General features: G+C 64.5%; 2 protein-coding genes across 2 annotated transcripts; one reads left to right on the forward strand and one right to left on the reverse strand.

Annotated features, from left to right (window-relative positions):
* The first annotated feature begins 345 nt into the window (after positions 1-345).
* SIGIRR (single Ig and TIR domain containing) lies at positions 346-5,458 on the forward strand. Its single transcript, XM_068194393.1, has 10 exons — positions 346-492; positions 2,232-2,337; positions 2,613-2,799; positions 2,891-3,021; positions 3,170-3,310; positions 3,405-3,548; positions 3,620-3,722; positions 3,802-3,952; positions 4,550-4,730; positions 4,871-5,458. Exons 2-10 carry the CDS (start codon positions 2,331-2,333, stop codon positions 5,071-5,073), a joined length of 1,248 nt encoding a protein of 415 aa, XP_068050494.1. The 5' UTR covers positions 346-492; positions 2,232-2,330; the 3' UTR covers positions 5,074-5,458.
* Positions 5,459-5,863: 405 nt separating this feature from the next.
* Positions 5,864-12,913, reverse strand: PKP3 (plakophilin 3). The gene is made up of 13 exons (XM_068194394.1): positions 12,603-12,913; positions 11,539-11,615; positions 10,716-11,422; positions 10,189-10,312; positions 9,842-10,046; positions 9,480-9,654; positions 9,214-9,331; positions 8,814-8,981; positions 8,304-8,489; positions 7,992-8,145; positions 7,604-7,796; positions 7,120-7,207; positions 5,864-6,884 (listed from the first exon to the last, which is right to left on the reverse strand). Exons 1-13 carry the CDS (start codon positions 12,820-12,822, stop codon positions 6,849-6,851), a joined length of 2,451 nt encoding a protein of 816 aa, XP_068050495.1. The 5' UTR covers positions 12,823-12,913; the 3' UTR covers positions 5,864-6,848.
* Positions 12,914-13,198: the final 285 nt, after the last annotated feature.

A 13,198-nucleotide genomic window follows, 5' to 3' on the forward strand; every position in this document is an offset into this window, starting at 1 on the left:
CAAAAAGGCTCTAAAGGCACAAAGAGGAGGAAAGGGAGGAGAAGGAAACAAACAGGAGACCCTACAGCTAATGGCCGGTTTCTTCTCGCCCTGATACCTCTGTGGGTGCTTCCAACCTGGGAAACCAGGGAGCTCAGCCTTGACCCCGAAGCCTTGTGACACCTACTGGATGAGTTGCTGTCCCCCTCCTCTTTTCTCGTCTCTTTTCCCCTCCCCTGAAGCCGGAGTTGTTGAATTCTTCACCCGCAGGTTCAGGTGGAGGTGGAGCAGTGGGAGGGAGGGACAGCCAGCCCTTCCCACGGGCCTGGCGCCCGGGGATTGGGGCAGCAGGAGCGCCCGGCCGAGGGCAGGAGCTGAACTGGGAGGAGAAATAGATAAACTATTAAAAGAGAAGGGGAAAAAAAAAGAAATTCCAAGCACTGATCTGGCCGGTCGGGTCGGCTCAAGCGGGAGGCGACGAGCAGGAAGCCTGCGGCTGGGGAAGCTCCAAAGGTAAATGCAGCTCTGTTCTGCTTTTCTTTCCATGCTGAAGCCGCCTCAGATGAGGTCAGCAGGATTTCACCTTCACCCCATTCCCTGTGCATTCCCGTTCTGGCTCTCCTTCGCTCTCCGTCCCGCTTGCTGCCTCGGCACACCCACCCCACAACTCCCTGGCCACGGTGCCTCCCTGCCCTGCTCGCTTTCCCCATGGCCGTGCTCCAGGGAATGCTGCGCCCAGCCATCATTCACCACCCCACAACGTCCACACGGTCCTCTGCCTCAAATCCGGGGTGTCCCCACGCCAGGATGTGGGAAATGGGAGCCACTGCTGCCCGTTAGCCGGTGCTCCTCCCTCCCTGGCCCTCGGCAGCCCCAGCACCCACTTCCAGCCATCCAGCACTGTCCCTCCCTGGAGCAAAGGGCTCCGGGGCTTTTGGGGCCTCCCCACAGCCCCTGGCCAGGCTGCAGCTTGTTGGAGCTTCCTTATTCCGACCGTCAGAGGAAATGGCTTAGGAGTGACCCATCCAGGAGCAGAGCTGGAGCATCACGCCAGGCAGAGACAGCCCCATGCCATCCTCATGAGCGTCTCCCACCCTTTCTCCATGTGAAATCCAGGTGGGCTGGCTCGTCTCCATCCCGTCCTCTTCCTTCCCTGACCATGGAGAAACTCAGTTAATCCTTTAGGTATAAATCACTTCCAGCTGGTCAAGCTGAACACCTACTGGGCGTCTCTCGCGTACCTTGATCCCTGGTTTCACCCACGCCTGGCACTAGGCTGCTCCAGAGGGAAGCACCGTGCCTGCATCCCTGCTCCAAGCCAGGCAGCACCACAGACCTCCCCTTCCCCTTCCACACCAACAAACACGAGGGGACCAGCCCTGCTCCCACCCACAATCAGGGCGCAGCCAGGAGTGCTGGAGCTCCACGGCAAAGAGGAGCCCTGGGAGAGGCTTTCACCCCTCCTGACTCCCAGAGTTAGTCCGAGTGTTTACCATGGAAACACTGGCACCGTGACGTCCCTGAGACTCCACCTCAGCCCCAGCACCCGCATCACCCGCCTCAGGTGTGTGGGGACAGAGGAGCCCAGCCTTGCTGGGCTCTGCTCCCAGTATCCGCCTCTTCCCACGGGGCCATCGCAGTGACACCACCGGTGATGTCAACTGGGGGGTCCCCGTGTGCCATCCCTGTGCTCCCCACTTGCCTGGAATGCTGCACAGCTGTGCCACTCCCTGGGCACAGCCACGAGGTAGCTCCCAACACGCCGAGAACGCGGCACCCACCGGGGAGCTCTCCAGGTGGGAGGCTGCATTTCCATAAACAAACCAGAGCGCTGGTAATTAGCAGGTTCAAGGGCATGTCAGGCTGGAGGCAGCTCTGCAGCCCAGGCAGGGGCTTGGCAGGTGAAGGAGGTACCAGTGAGACGCCCAAAGCTGTGGTCTCCCCTGGCTGAGCTTATTTCCCCACCTTGGTTTTGGATTTGGGCTGAAGCTACATTTTTTTTTTAATCCTGCAACCCCCAGCTGGTCATTAATCACCTCCCACGCAAAAATTCACGGTTGGGAAAGCCAGGCTGGGAGCCAGTGCAGGGAGGGCAGGTGACACAGTGGCCACCTGGCTGTGGGTGGGACGTGGTTTGGCTTTACCGTGGAGCAGCACCCACCACCCTCAGTCAGAATTGCTGTGGGGGCCGATGAGGGTGGCCAGGCCCTCCCTGTGCCAGCACTCACCGAGCTACTCCCGGTCTGTCCCAGGCCCAGCCTGCCCTGTGGCAGAGGCAGGTGGACTTTGTCCCCCACAAAAGACGCCACGTGAGATGCTGGCAGCGCCCGCGCCTGTCACCTGAACACACCATGGCAGGTAGGTGAAATCCCAATCCTCCCCTGTTCTCAGCTGGGAAGGATCCCTGTGCAAGCTCAGCCGGGAGTCCTGCTCTGGTGTCACCTCTTAGGGTGCCAAGGGTCCTTCCCAGTCCCCCAAACCGGCTCTGCATGTTGCTAAACAGCCACGAACACCACTCACTGCCAGACCCCCAAGGCAGAGCTTGTTTTTCCAGGATGGCTACAGCAGTCACGTGCCCTGAGGGGAGCTGGATCAGCTTTCCCATCCAAATCCCCTTCCCTCTGTGCCCCCAGACCTTTGCAGCGTGCCCCCCGAAATCCTGGTGCCGGCTGCCAATGAGACGCTGGACCTGGTGCTAGGGAGCCGGGTCGAGCTGAACTGCACCGTGCGCTGGGCAGGCACCAAGCGCTGCCAGCCCATTCCCACCTGGAGCAAGGATGGGCAGTGGCTGAGCAGTGGGAGCAGCCAGGACACTGTCTGGTAAGGAGCCTGCCCTGGGGACATCTGTCCACCTGCTTTTGGGGGGTGTCACCACACAGCCCGACCCACAGCATCCCCCATGTCCTGTCAGGTCTGGCCAAAACTCCTCGGAGCAGCTCCTGGCCAGCATCCTGCAGCTCAACCTCACTCACGATGCCGATTTCGGGGTGTTTGCCTGCTGGGTCAGCAACGCCACAGCCACCTTCACCCTGCGGCAAGCAGGTAGGGACAGGGAGGGGGCATCCCATGGAGAGCCCAGGTGCACGGGGGGATTGAGGAGAGTGCAGCCCTGCTGCTTCTCCCACATCGAGGTGCAAACCTGCACCAAACCCAGGTATGCTGCTCACCGTGCCCTTCCCCGTCCTGGCAGAGGCGGTGGGGCACGTGCCAGCGGTGCTGGCAGCCCTCCTGGTCCTGGTGCTCCTGGTGCTCCTGGCTGTGCTCTATGTCCAGTGCCGCCTGAATGTGCTCCTCTGGTACCGGGACCGCTACGGAGAGCTGGAGATCAACGGTGAGCCAGAGGTGTTCCCACTGGGAACAGCCTCCCGCGGTCTGAGGCTCACACAGCCCTTCCCATGTTTTCCCTGCTCCGTGGATCTCCCCAGATGGGAAGCTCTACGATGCCTACGTCTCCCATGCCACTGCCCCTGATGACCGAAAGTTCATCCACTTCATCATGAAGCCGCAGCTGGAAAACCGCCATGGCTACAAGCTCTTCCTGGACGAGCAGAACATCTTGCCCAACTCAGGTAGGCAACAGGCAGGGCTGGGCAGGGGGTGGCACAGGGACCTGGGGGCTTGACACCCTTTTTACCCACAGAGCCGTCAGCTGACCTCATCATGAATGTCAGCCGGTGCCGGCGCCTCATCGTGGTGCTCTCAGTCGCGTACCTGGAGCTGGAGTGGTGCAACAGCAGCTTCAGGTAGGAGCACAGCAGCTCCCACAGGAGAGGAGAGGGGCTGGCAGGTCCCTCACTGTCCTGTCACCCATTTGTCTCACAGGGAAGGGCTCTGGAGGCTGCTGGAGCTTTCCAGGAAACCCATCTTCATCGTCTTTGAGAGCCAGTACCGGGAGATCACTCACCCCGCCATCAACCTCCTGAAGCAGCACCGAAGTGCAGTGACCCTGCTGGTGTGGAGAGCCGGCTCCATGGTGAGTGCCGAGCAGGATCCTGACCCCCCACCCAGAGCCCCCTTTCCCTCCCCAGCACCCCACAGTGCCAGCCTCCCTGCTGCCTTTTGGGGCTGCCCCATGGTGAGAGCTGCGCAGGACCCACCCACCAGCACCCCCTTCCATTCCCAGCTCCCCATTTTAGGTCAACCTCCCTGCTGCCCTCTGGGGCTGTGCCCCGGGCGCCAGTGCTAAAGAGCAGGTTGGGGCACTCGCCTTTTGGAGGACATTTAAAAACCCAACCAGAAGAGCCCCGGATCTGGGAGCTCACCCCCCAAACCTGCATGGTCAGGACCCCGTGACACTCCAGGGCCTCCCCAGCCTCAGCTCCCCGAGCGGAGCTTTGGCCCGGGGCCACTCCGGCCATTTTGGGGCCAGGCTGGGAGCCGGAGCCCTGGGGAGCGTTCCAGCAGGTCAGGCAGGTTTTTTCCGCCGGCGCGTGGGCACGGTGCCACGCCGGAGCACAGCCCTCACCTTGGCCGAGCTCCCGGCGCCGGGGAGAGCGAGCCGAGCCCCTGGAACCCTCTGAGGCCGTGCTCTGGTGGTCCGGCCCTGCTCATCCCCTCTGGGCTCCTGCAGACCCCATCATCGGACTTCTGGAAGGAGCTGTGCCTGGCCCTGCCACGCAAGGTGTCCTTCCCGGGCAGCGTGGGGGACCCGCAGACCCAGCTGCAGGAGGACAAGGACCCCATGCTGATCCTGCACAGCAGCTACCTGGACAACGCGGGAGACCTGGACCCGGACGGGGACCTGGGCACAGGTCCGTGTCCCTGCTGCTTCTCCCGAGGGGACAGATGCGTGCTGGAGGTCACTCCTGGGCTTTGCCTCCCACTCCTGTGGCGGCAGAGTGGGTCCAGCCCCTTCCCCCTCCACCTAAACCCATCTCCCTGCTCCTGCCAGGCCTCCGAGGGCGCGTCTTCGGGAGCCCCCCGCCCCCCCGCCTCGGTGGGCGCGGCACTCCCGGGGATCCAGCATCCAGCGGGATGGAGGACGCGCAGCCGCGGGACGGGCAGCGCTCCGAGTTCGACGTCTCGGATCTGGGATCGCGCAACTACGGTGCCCGCACGGACTTCTACTGCCTGGTGACGGAGGATGACATCTGAGCAGGACCACGCGTGTCCCCCAGCCCTGTGGGGACACATGGACCAGGTCAGGGCCGAGGAGCCCGGGAGTTGTGGTGGGATCAGAGCCACAGCTGTGCTGGGAAAACAGGAGCTGGCTCCAAAGTGGAAAACTGGAAAACCATCACCAGGAGCACCCTGCCTGTAATACCTCAGTGCCACCCCTGGGTGCCACCCAGGTGGCTGGGCCCTCTCCCTTGCCGTGGGTGGCAGGGACATTCTTCCTACATGATGGACAAGTACTGGAATGGGTGATGCTCTCCAAGGAACAACGTGCCCCAGCCCCAGGGAGTGCCTGACAGGAGTGGTGGCAGCACCGTTGTCCCATATGGAAACCCCCGTGACAATAAAAGGCTGCTGCACCCACTGGGTCTGTCCGTGAAGGGGACACAGGTGACACAGGGGGGGTGTCTCCTCACCACAGGCAGTGCTCTGGTCTGTCCTTCCCACTCCAGTGTCCCTGCCACACTAACTCTTGAGCCATGCCAGGCACAGAGCCTCACCCTGTGCTGGTGTCACAAGGACACTGTCCTCCCTCTCCCAGGTGCCATCCAAACACAGGTGCAGGTGGGCATCACTCAAGGCCTTTATTTCAGGGGTACACAGGGTGGGGGGGTTGTACACAGAGAGCTGCAGAGACAAACACCCGGTGACCGCGAGCCTGGTCCGTGCCGGTGCCGTTCACCGTGGGGGCCGCTCCAGCCCCTCCGCCCGCTCCCCCCATCCTCCCACCCCTCTACCTACTCTACATCGTGCCCCTCCCCGGGGTGCCCTGTGCCACCCAAGCGTGGGGGCTCCCCAGCCCCAAATCCACCGGCAGCCCAAAGCCACCCCCAGCCCACCCATGTGTCCCGTCCCGGCCACCACTGTGGCACAGAGAGCTTTGGACCCGTCTGCACCCAGCACCAGGGACACCGGGGACATCTCCCCACCCACGGGGCGACGCTGCTCAGCAAACACGACCCGGACGGCCCTGCCCGGATCCTGCTGCGCCAGCAGGGCCCAGCCCTGGCAGCAGCTGGTGAGGAGCGACTCTGCCACAGTGGGACAGTCCCCACAGGGTGACAGATGGGCCTGAGGCCCTCCCAGGCTTCCTGCAGTGAGGACACAGGCAGCCCCATCAGACACAACCCCCTGGCCACCCTCCACAGCAAAGAGGGAATGCAGCGCTGTCACAGCGTCACTTCCCAGCTCCCTGCGGCCACTGTGCCACCCCATAAACTGTGAGAAGCCACCTCAGAGCCCCCCAAGCCATGCAAAGCTCTATCCCCACCCAGCCAGGGCAGAACAACAGTGTAACCCACAGTTCATCCCACACTGGCACAGGGCACGGACACCCCCAGCTCAGGGAGCTGGGATGAAGCACCCCCAGAAGCCCCCTTGCCCCAGAATTGCTCTACAGGAACCTTCCCAACTCCCTACAGCTCCTGCCCCCCTGTCAAGCCAGGACAAGCCAAGTTTTGCAAACAGCTGCCTGAGTGTGGGGAGGGGCCCCAAGGGGTGCCATGGGGCAGCCCCCCCTAACTGGGGTCCCAGTGGGGCCCCACAGCAGAGCTAAAAGCAGCCACTGGCTTTAAGGCTGGGCAGGAGGGAGGACAAGTGTCCTCCAGCTAGGAAAGGGGAGCTGGCGGATGGGGGAGGCGCATGGGATGTAGGGATTACGCTACAGAGTGGGGGTCTGGCGGCGAGCAGCCTCCCCACAGCATGGCTGGCAGCACGGAGCATCCCAGCGAGGCATTCCAGCTCCCAGGGTGTCCTCACAGGCTGAGGAAGTCCTCCTTCCGGTACCCCTTCTGCAAGGAGACAGCCCCATCAGGCACACGGAGCCCCTCTGCTCCACTGATGGGCCACGCCGTCCCCACCCCACCCGCACAGGGACAATGCTCTGGGATTGTCCCCAAACCTGAAGAAAAACAGGGGTGGAGTGGGACCCCACCATATCCTGGGAAGCATTTGGATGACTCCCCTGGCCTTGATTCCCTAGGGATCCTCCCACTGGCTGCAGGGGGCTCTGAAATGGGTACGTACCATTTTGAAGTCCCGGTGGAGCTTGGTGTACTGCCACATGTTTCCCAGGAGGCTGGCAGCGGCTCGGGAGGACTTCTCATTGTCCGAGCTGGGAAAGGGACAGGATGCAATGAGGTTTTGGGGACCACTGAGCATGGGACAGTGCCCATCAGCCCAAGGAGACCACCCCAGAGGGGCCTGGAGGGACTGGGGGCTTAGTGCGGGTGGGGAGAGGCAGAAGGTGAATGGCTGGATCCCACAATAATAGGCAGGAGCAGGGAGGGTTTCCCTGATGGGAACAGGCAGCTATGGTGATGGTGGGGTGTCCTTAGGGGGTGACAAAGGGCTGGCAGGTGGCCACAAGGCCACTCTGAGCTAGTGTGGAGCGTCCCAACACCAAGGCTTGAGAAAGGGAACTTGTGAGCCTCTTCCACTGTGCTGGAGCAGGGAGGGAGAGGAGAGCAGGACAGGAGCCCAGGTGTGAGCTGGGACACGCAGCTCCCACCTGTCCCGTCGCTTCTTGATGAAGAAGAGCTTCCTGAGGCCGTCGAAGTAGACGATGTCGCGGGCGGCCATGGGGCTCTCCACCACCAGGTTGTTGAGCACCGCGATGATGTTCACGATGACGTCGGCGGGCGGGGCCTTGTCCCCAACGCTCCCTGGCAGCTTCTCGATCAGGTGGCTGACCACCTTGGTGGCTGTGGGCAAAGGGCACATCAGGGCTGGTGGCCAGAGCCAGAGGGGACAGAGCCATGTCTGGGAACAGCCCGCAGGCTCAGCTGCAAGCAGGGATGAAGCAGGCAGGATGGGGTTGGGATGTAGCTGGAGGTAACGGGAGGCAAAGGAAAAGGTTGGGAAGCACCCCCCAGCCCTGGTTCACCCCTAGCACTCACACATCTCGTCCTTGTTGCGGGCGTGGCGGGACAGGTTGCGGATGAGGCCGGTGAGGGAGCGCAGCTGGTGGTGGTCGGCAGTGCGGACACGGTCCAGCACGGGATTCAGGATGCGCTCCTGCTCCAGCGCCAGCCGGCTCAGCACACCCGCCCACTGCAAGGCAAACACCCCCTTGGAGACTCCGCCAGCTCCCTGCTCCTCCTCCTCCCACTCACTGGGAGCAGGACGGGATGAACCCTGCCCAGGTGCCCCCCTCCCAGCACGGCTGTGATGGGCAGGCTGTGGGACCCCCGGTGTTCCCCGGGTCTCACCCTGCGGTCCCCAGCCGTGATGTTCTGCAGGGCACCCGAAGCCGCCTCCGTCGTGTGCTTGTTGAGCTCGCAGCGCTGCAGCAGCCGGTTGTAGATGCCCACGATCTGAGGGTTCCAGAGCCACTCCATGCCCTTGGGATCCTTGGAGACCTCCGTGAAGGTGACGATGTCCGCGTTCAGGTAGTGCTGCGGGACAGGGGCATTGTTAGACTCCAGGGATGTCCCCTCTGCAGTGTCCCTCCCTGCCAGTTGTTGCCTTTTCCCTACCTGCCTGGCCTGAACTGCTGGGCAGGTCACCCTGGCTACATCATGCCCCATGTCATGGAAAACCAGGGGTTCAGCACCCTGATTCACCCCAAACACCTGATTCACCCTCCACTGAGCTCACCCGTGTGTCCCACCCACCAGCTGAGGCCGGCGTCCACCTCCGCCCTGGCATCACCTCTGCTGCCAGCGCTTCCCAGTGCCAGCCCCACCCCGGTGACACGGCCAGGATGTGCCCCCACTGACCTCCCGGGCTTTCTTGCTCTGGGGGCTGAAGCAGCCCACCAGCTCCCCTGTCACCGTGCCACCGGTGTTCCTCCGGTGGCCCTCGAGGCGCTGGAGCGAGGACGGGGGCATCTCGTCGTACAAGCGGTAGGAGAGGTTGCGCAGGACACAGACAGCGTTCTCCACGCTCTGGGAGGGCACAGGGGACACAAGGGTGTCATCCCTGGGCCACCTGCAGGGTGTGTCCAGCTGGCACAGGGGCTCCATAGCAGAGTCGTAACACCGGCTGTGCCCAGTGAGCCCAGCTGGTGAACTCCGTGGAGCTGGACTGGTTCTCCCAGCATCACACCAAGATGTGCCTTTGCACAACGGGATGGGGGAGCAGCACCTCAGCCCCTCCACCACCAGCTCGGGGGCTCACCTTATCCTCCGACTTCCCCACCTCCAGGGAGCTGTTCACATAATGGATCATGGAGTCCACCAGCCCATGGCACTCACGCATCTTCTGCCGGGTCTGCTGGCTGGCAGAGCTCAGGTTCCTGCATGGGAACAGGGTTCTGTCATGGAGAGAAGGGGATCCCCCACAGCCATCCCTTCCTGAGCCCAAAAAAGAGCCCTGCAGACAGTGCTCCTGTCTCTTCCTCCCTCCAAAACTTTGCTCCCAGTGGGAGGACCTGGAGCAGATACCTGAGGAAGCCCGTGGAGTTATAAAAGATCTCTGCCTCTGAGGGGTTCTGCTGGATGACACCCGAGGCCCCCAGCCCAGAGAGAGGGACCAGGACCAGGTCTGTAAGCTGCTCCAGTGTGTCCCGGGCCAGGCGATCCTTCAGGTTGTCACTGGAGGACAGATTCCACAGGATCCCTGCACAGAGGGGGACCCTCAGTACTGGAACAGCTGGAGAGCACACCCACCCCAACTCCCCCACCGGGGGGCTTGTGCTGGTACAACCAAGGAAAGGGATCATCCCCGTGGAGCTCCATTCACATGAAGGGAGTATAGGCCACCCTCAGGGGAGGGGGACCCTGCCCACCCCACTGTTGTCCCCAACCTGTGACGTTCTTGCGGAGCTCATCGTCGGGCTCCCGCAGGGTGCGCATGAGCTCGTAGATGCCGTTCTCCTCCACCAGCGCCAGCTTGTTCTCGGCGTTGTCGTAGATGAGGTTGCGCATGGCGCCGGTGGCGTGGCGCTGCACCTCCTGGTTCGGGCTGTTGAACAGCTTCACCAGCTTGGGCATGGCCTGCAGGCTGCGGGCCTGGGGGACAGCCCGGGGGGTCAGACATACTGCGTTCCCAGGGCTCCCTCCAGCCCCTGCACCTGCCCGTGGTGTCACAGGGGCTGGGAAAACCCCTGCTCCCACTGGGAAAACCTCTTCTCCCAACCTTCTTGGGGCTCACCTGCTTCTTGGCGCTGCTGTCGCTGTAGCACTTGTGCTGCAGGTAGGCAGCGCCCAGCACCTGCAGGTTGGGGTCACTGGCGATCAGGTACTTCACTGCTGAGGGCAGGTCAATGTCGTCAAACCTGGAACCACAGCTGGGTGAGTCCCAGCAGAGCATCCCACAGGATCCTCCACCTCTGCGCCCCACCATGTCCCCCATGTCCAAGGAGTCACATGAACCCATTTCCTTCCCACTGCGCTCTGGGCATGGGACTCCATTCCCAGTGGGATGAGCAACATCCTCCTGCCATGTCTCAGGATGTGTCCATGGAGGTGCCAGGGTCGGGGCAGGACACACTTGGAAGTCAGCCTGTGCTGTGGTCCATCACCACAGGACCAAGCTGTGCCCACCATCCCACCCCTCTTCCCAACATCCCTTGTGCCCAGTGAGAGCTGGAGGGGTTCGCCCTCCTCCAGCAGGGTGGGACACACTCCTCCCACAGTGGGGACAAGGACCAAGATGCCCCGGAGCAGCCTGGCCCTCACCCGCTGGCGTGGTGTCCGAGCAGCGTGCTGTGCCCGTTGTACATCTCCATGGCGCGCGGCTCCGTGAGGTGGTGGCCGGACTCGGCCAGGCTGCGCACGGATGGGGCGCGGGAGCTGTGCTCCCCCAGCCCCAGGAAGGCGCCGCCGCCTCCCGCCGACACGGTGCCGAAGGAGCCGGCGCTCAGCCGCGAGCGGTTGTTGCTCTGGAAGCGCTGGAGCGTGCGCATGGCGGGTGCGCGGATGGTGCGGCTCGGCGGCCCCTCGGCGCCATCCAGCCAGTCGCAGGCGGCCTTGGCAGCCGTGCCGGCGCTCAGCTGCCGCTCGAAGGTGAAGGAGCGGCCGAAGCCGCCACCGGCCTGGCTCTTGTAGAGCTGCCGCTGCCCCGGCGCATCCAGCTGCTCCGACAGGACGCTGTAGCGGTCGTCGGAGAGCGGGAGGGGCCCGTCGGCCAGGCGCAGGGAGCGCAGCGACAGCGTGTCCAGGTTCTGCCGGCAGCGGAAGTTGCGCTCGTGGAAGGAGCTGGGCCGCGGTGAGGCGGTGGCCGCCTGCGAGGCCGCGTAGCCGGCGACGTAGGCGCGGCCCTTGGCCAGGCCCCCGTTGCTGATGGTGGCCATGCGCTTGTGCGGGGTGAGGTCCACGGCCGAGCGCGAGGACCAGCCGCTGCCCCGCAGCGTGCCGAAATCCTTCTTGGCCAGCGGCTGGTACAGCTGCAGGGGGGGGAAATGGAAGGAATGGAAGGTCCCTCCACCTCCACCAGGGGAGCGCAGAGCTCTCCTCAGCGCAGCCGAGGCGGTGGGCAGGGGGACAGAGCCCCGGTACGTACCGAGGCCTTGGGGTCCACGCCATTGCTCTGGGAGCGGGAGCTGAAGGAGGAGCGCAGGGTCGAGCTGTACTGACCGCCTGCAGGACGGCCGCAGAGGAGGCAGAGTAAGTACATGGGCTGGGCAGGGAGGGATCTGGAGATCAAAGATCGCCCCAGCTCATCCCAGGGGGACCTGCTGCGGGAACCGGGACACCGCAAGCAGAGCTGGGGGGACAGAGGGGTGGGAGGAGGCCGCCTTCACCTGCCCGCTGGCCACGGGGAGCAGAAGTGGCCTCCCCGCCCTGCCCCGTGCCCCGACGGCGAGGGCACTAATTGCCACCTTGGCGGGGATGCCGCGGCTCAGCCCAGTCCCCCCTGCCGCAGCTGGATCAGCAGCCCAGGCATCCCCCACAGCCAGTCCCGGCTCCCCCGCCCTGGGAACGGCACCTGGAACCCCAGTGCCCCCCATGGCACCTCTCACGCTGCCCACCTGCCCTGCCACCGCCCCAGGGCCGCCGGCGGGACACGACAGGGACGGGACAGGGACGCCGCCAGTGCTGGCGGTGCCAGGAGCGTGACTCACGCCTGGGGCAGCCCTCGGGGTGTCAGAGGGGTCTGTCCCCACCACTGGGGTCCCCAGCGCGGGGGTCGGGGCTCGGGGATCCCGGCGGTGCCGGGCGGGGCGGCAGGGCGGAGGCCGCCGGCGCAGACGTTAAATGGAGGAGCTGGAGCCCGGCCAGCGCCGCCGCTCAGGCTGGGGGGGCTCTGCCAGGGCGGGAAAATCCTAAAATCCTCCCCCCTGCCAGCCCATTGCGGGGTGTGGGACCCCACCAGCGCAAAGCCCTCCAAGGGCAGTTGGGGGAACTGAGGCAGGACTCCGAGTGCGGTAAAACGAGCCCACGCTGGGGCTGAGCTACCCCTGGTCCCAGCGCCGGGGGTGCTCGGGGGCGTTCGGGGGACTCGGTCAGAATGGGGGGCACCCCCCAACCCGCTGCCAGGGTGTGCCCAGAGCCCAGTGCGGTCCGAGGGGCTCCCACCACCCGTCCCACCGCGTGTTCCCAGGGGCTCCCGGGGGGGTCTCTCACCTCTGGTGCCGTCGGCGAGCTCCTCGGGGCGGGCGGGCGCTTGCCCCCGCAGCATCATGCGGATGCGGACCTGCTCCTGGACACGGGCGCTGCGCAGCCGCTGGGCCTCGGCCGCCTCCCGGCCACGCTCGTCCAGCTGCCGGTCCGAGGGCAAGGCCAGGGAGCAGACGCCGGCCTCGGGCTGCAGGGCCGACAGCAGGAAGGCGTTAGTCTCCTGCATGGTGCCGAAGGGCCGTGGCCAGCCCGGCCGCCCTGCGCAGGTGAGCGGCGGCAGTGGCGGCGTTCCGGCGTTCCCCAGCCGTAGGGAGGCTCCGTCCCGGCCCGTCCGTCCCGCCCCGCCGCCACGCCTCGCCAGGAAAAGGAGGGGGCCCCACCGGGGCCACTGTCACCATTGACACCGTCACCATTGTCACCACCACAGGTGGAGGTGCCCAGGGGTGACCTCGGGGATGGGGTGGCCCAGGGGTCTGGGGGTCCTACCTTGGGAAAAGCCAGGATCCCTTCAGACAGTCACCCCCTGACTCCTGGGCAGCCACACCAGTGAGCCCCAGATCCCCAGACTGTCCCATCAATGAGCCCAAGACCCCCAGGAAACC

Source organism: Anomalospiza imberbis, chromosome 6, assembly GCF_031753505.1.
Source record: "Anomalospiza imberbis isolate Cuckoo-Finch-1a 21T00152 chromosome 6, ASM3175350v1, whole genome shotgun sequence".
Lineage (NCBI taxonomy): Eukaryota > Metazoa > Chordata > Aves > Passeriformes > Viduidae > Anomalospiza > Anomalospiza imberbis.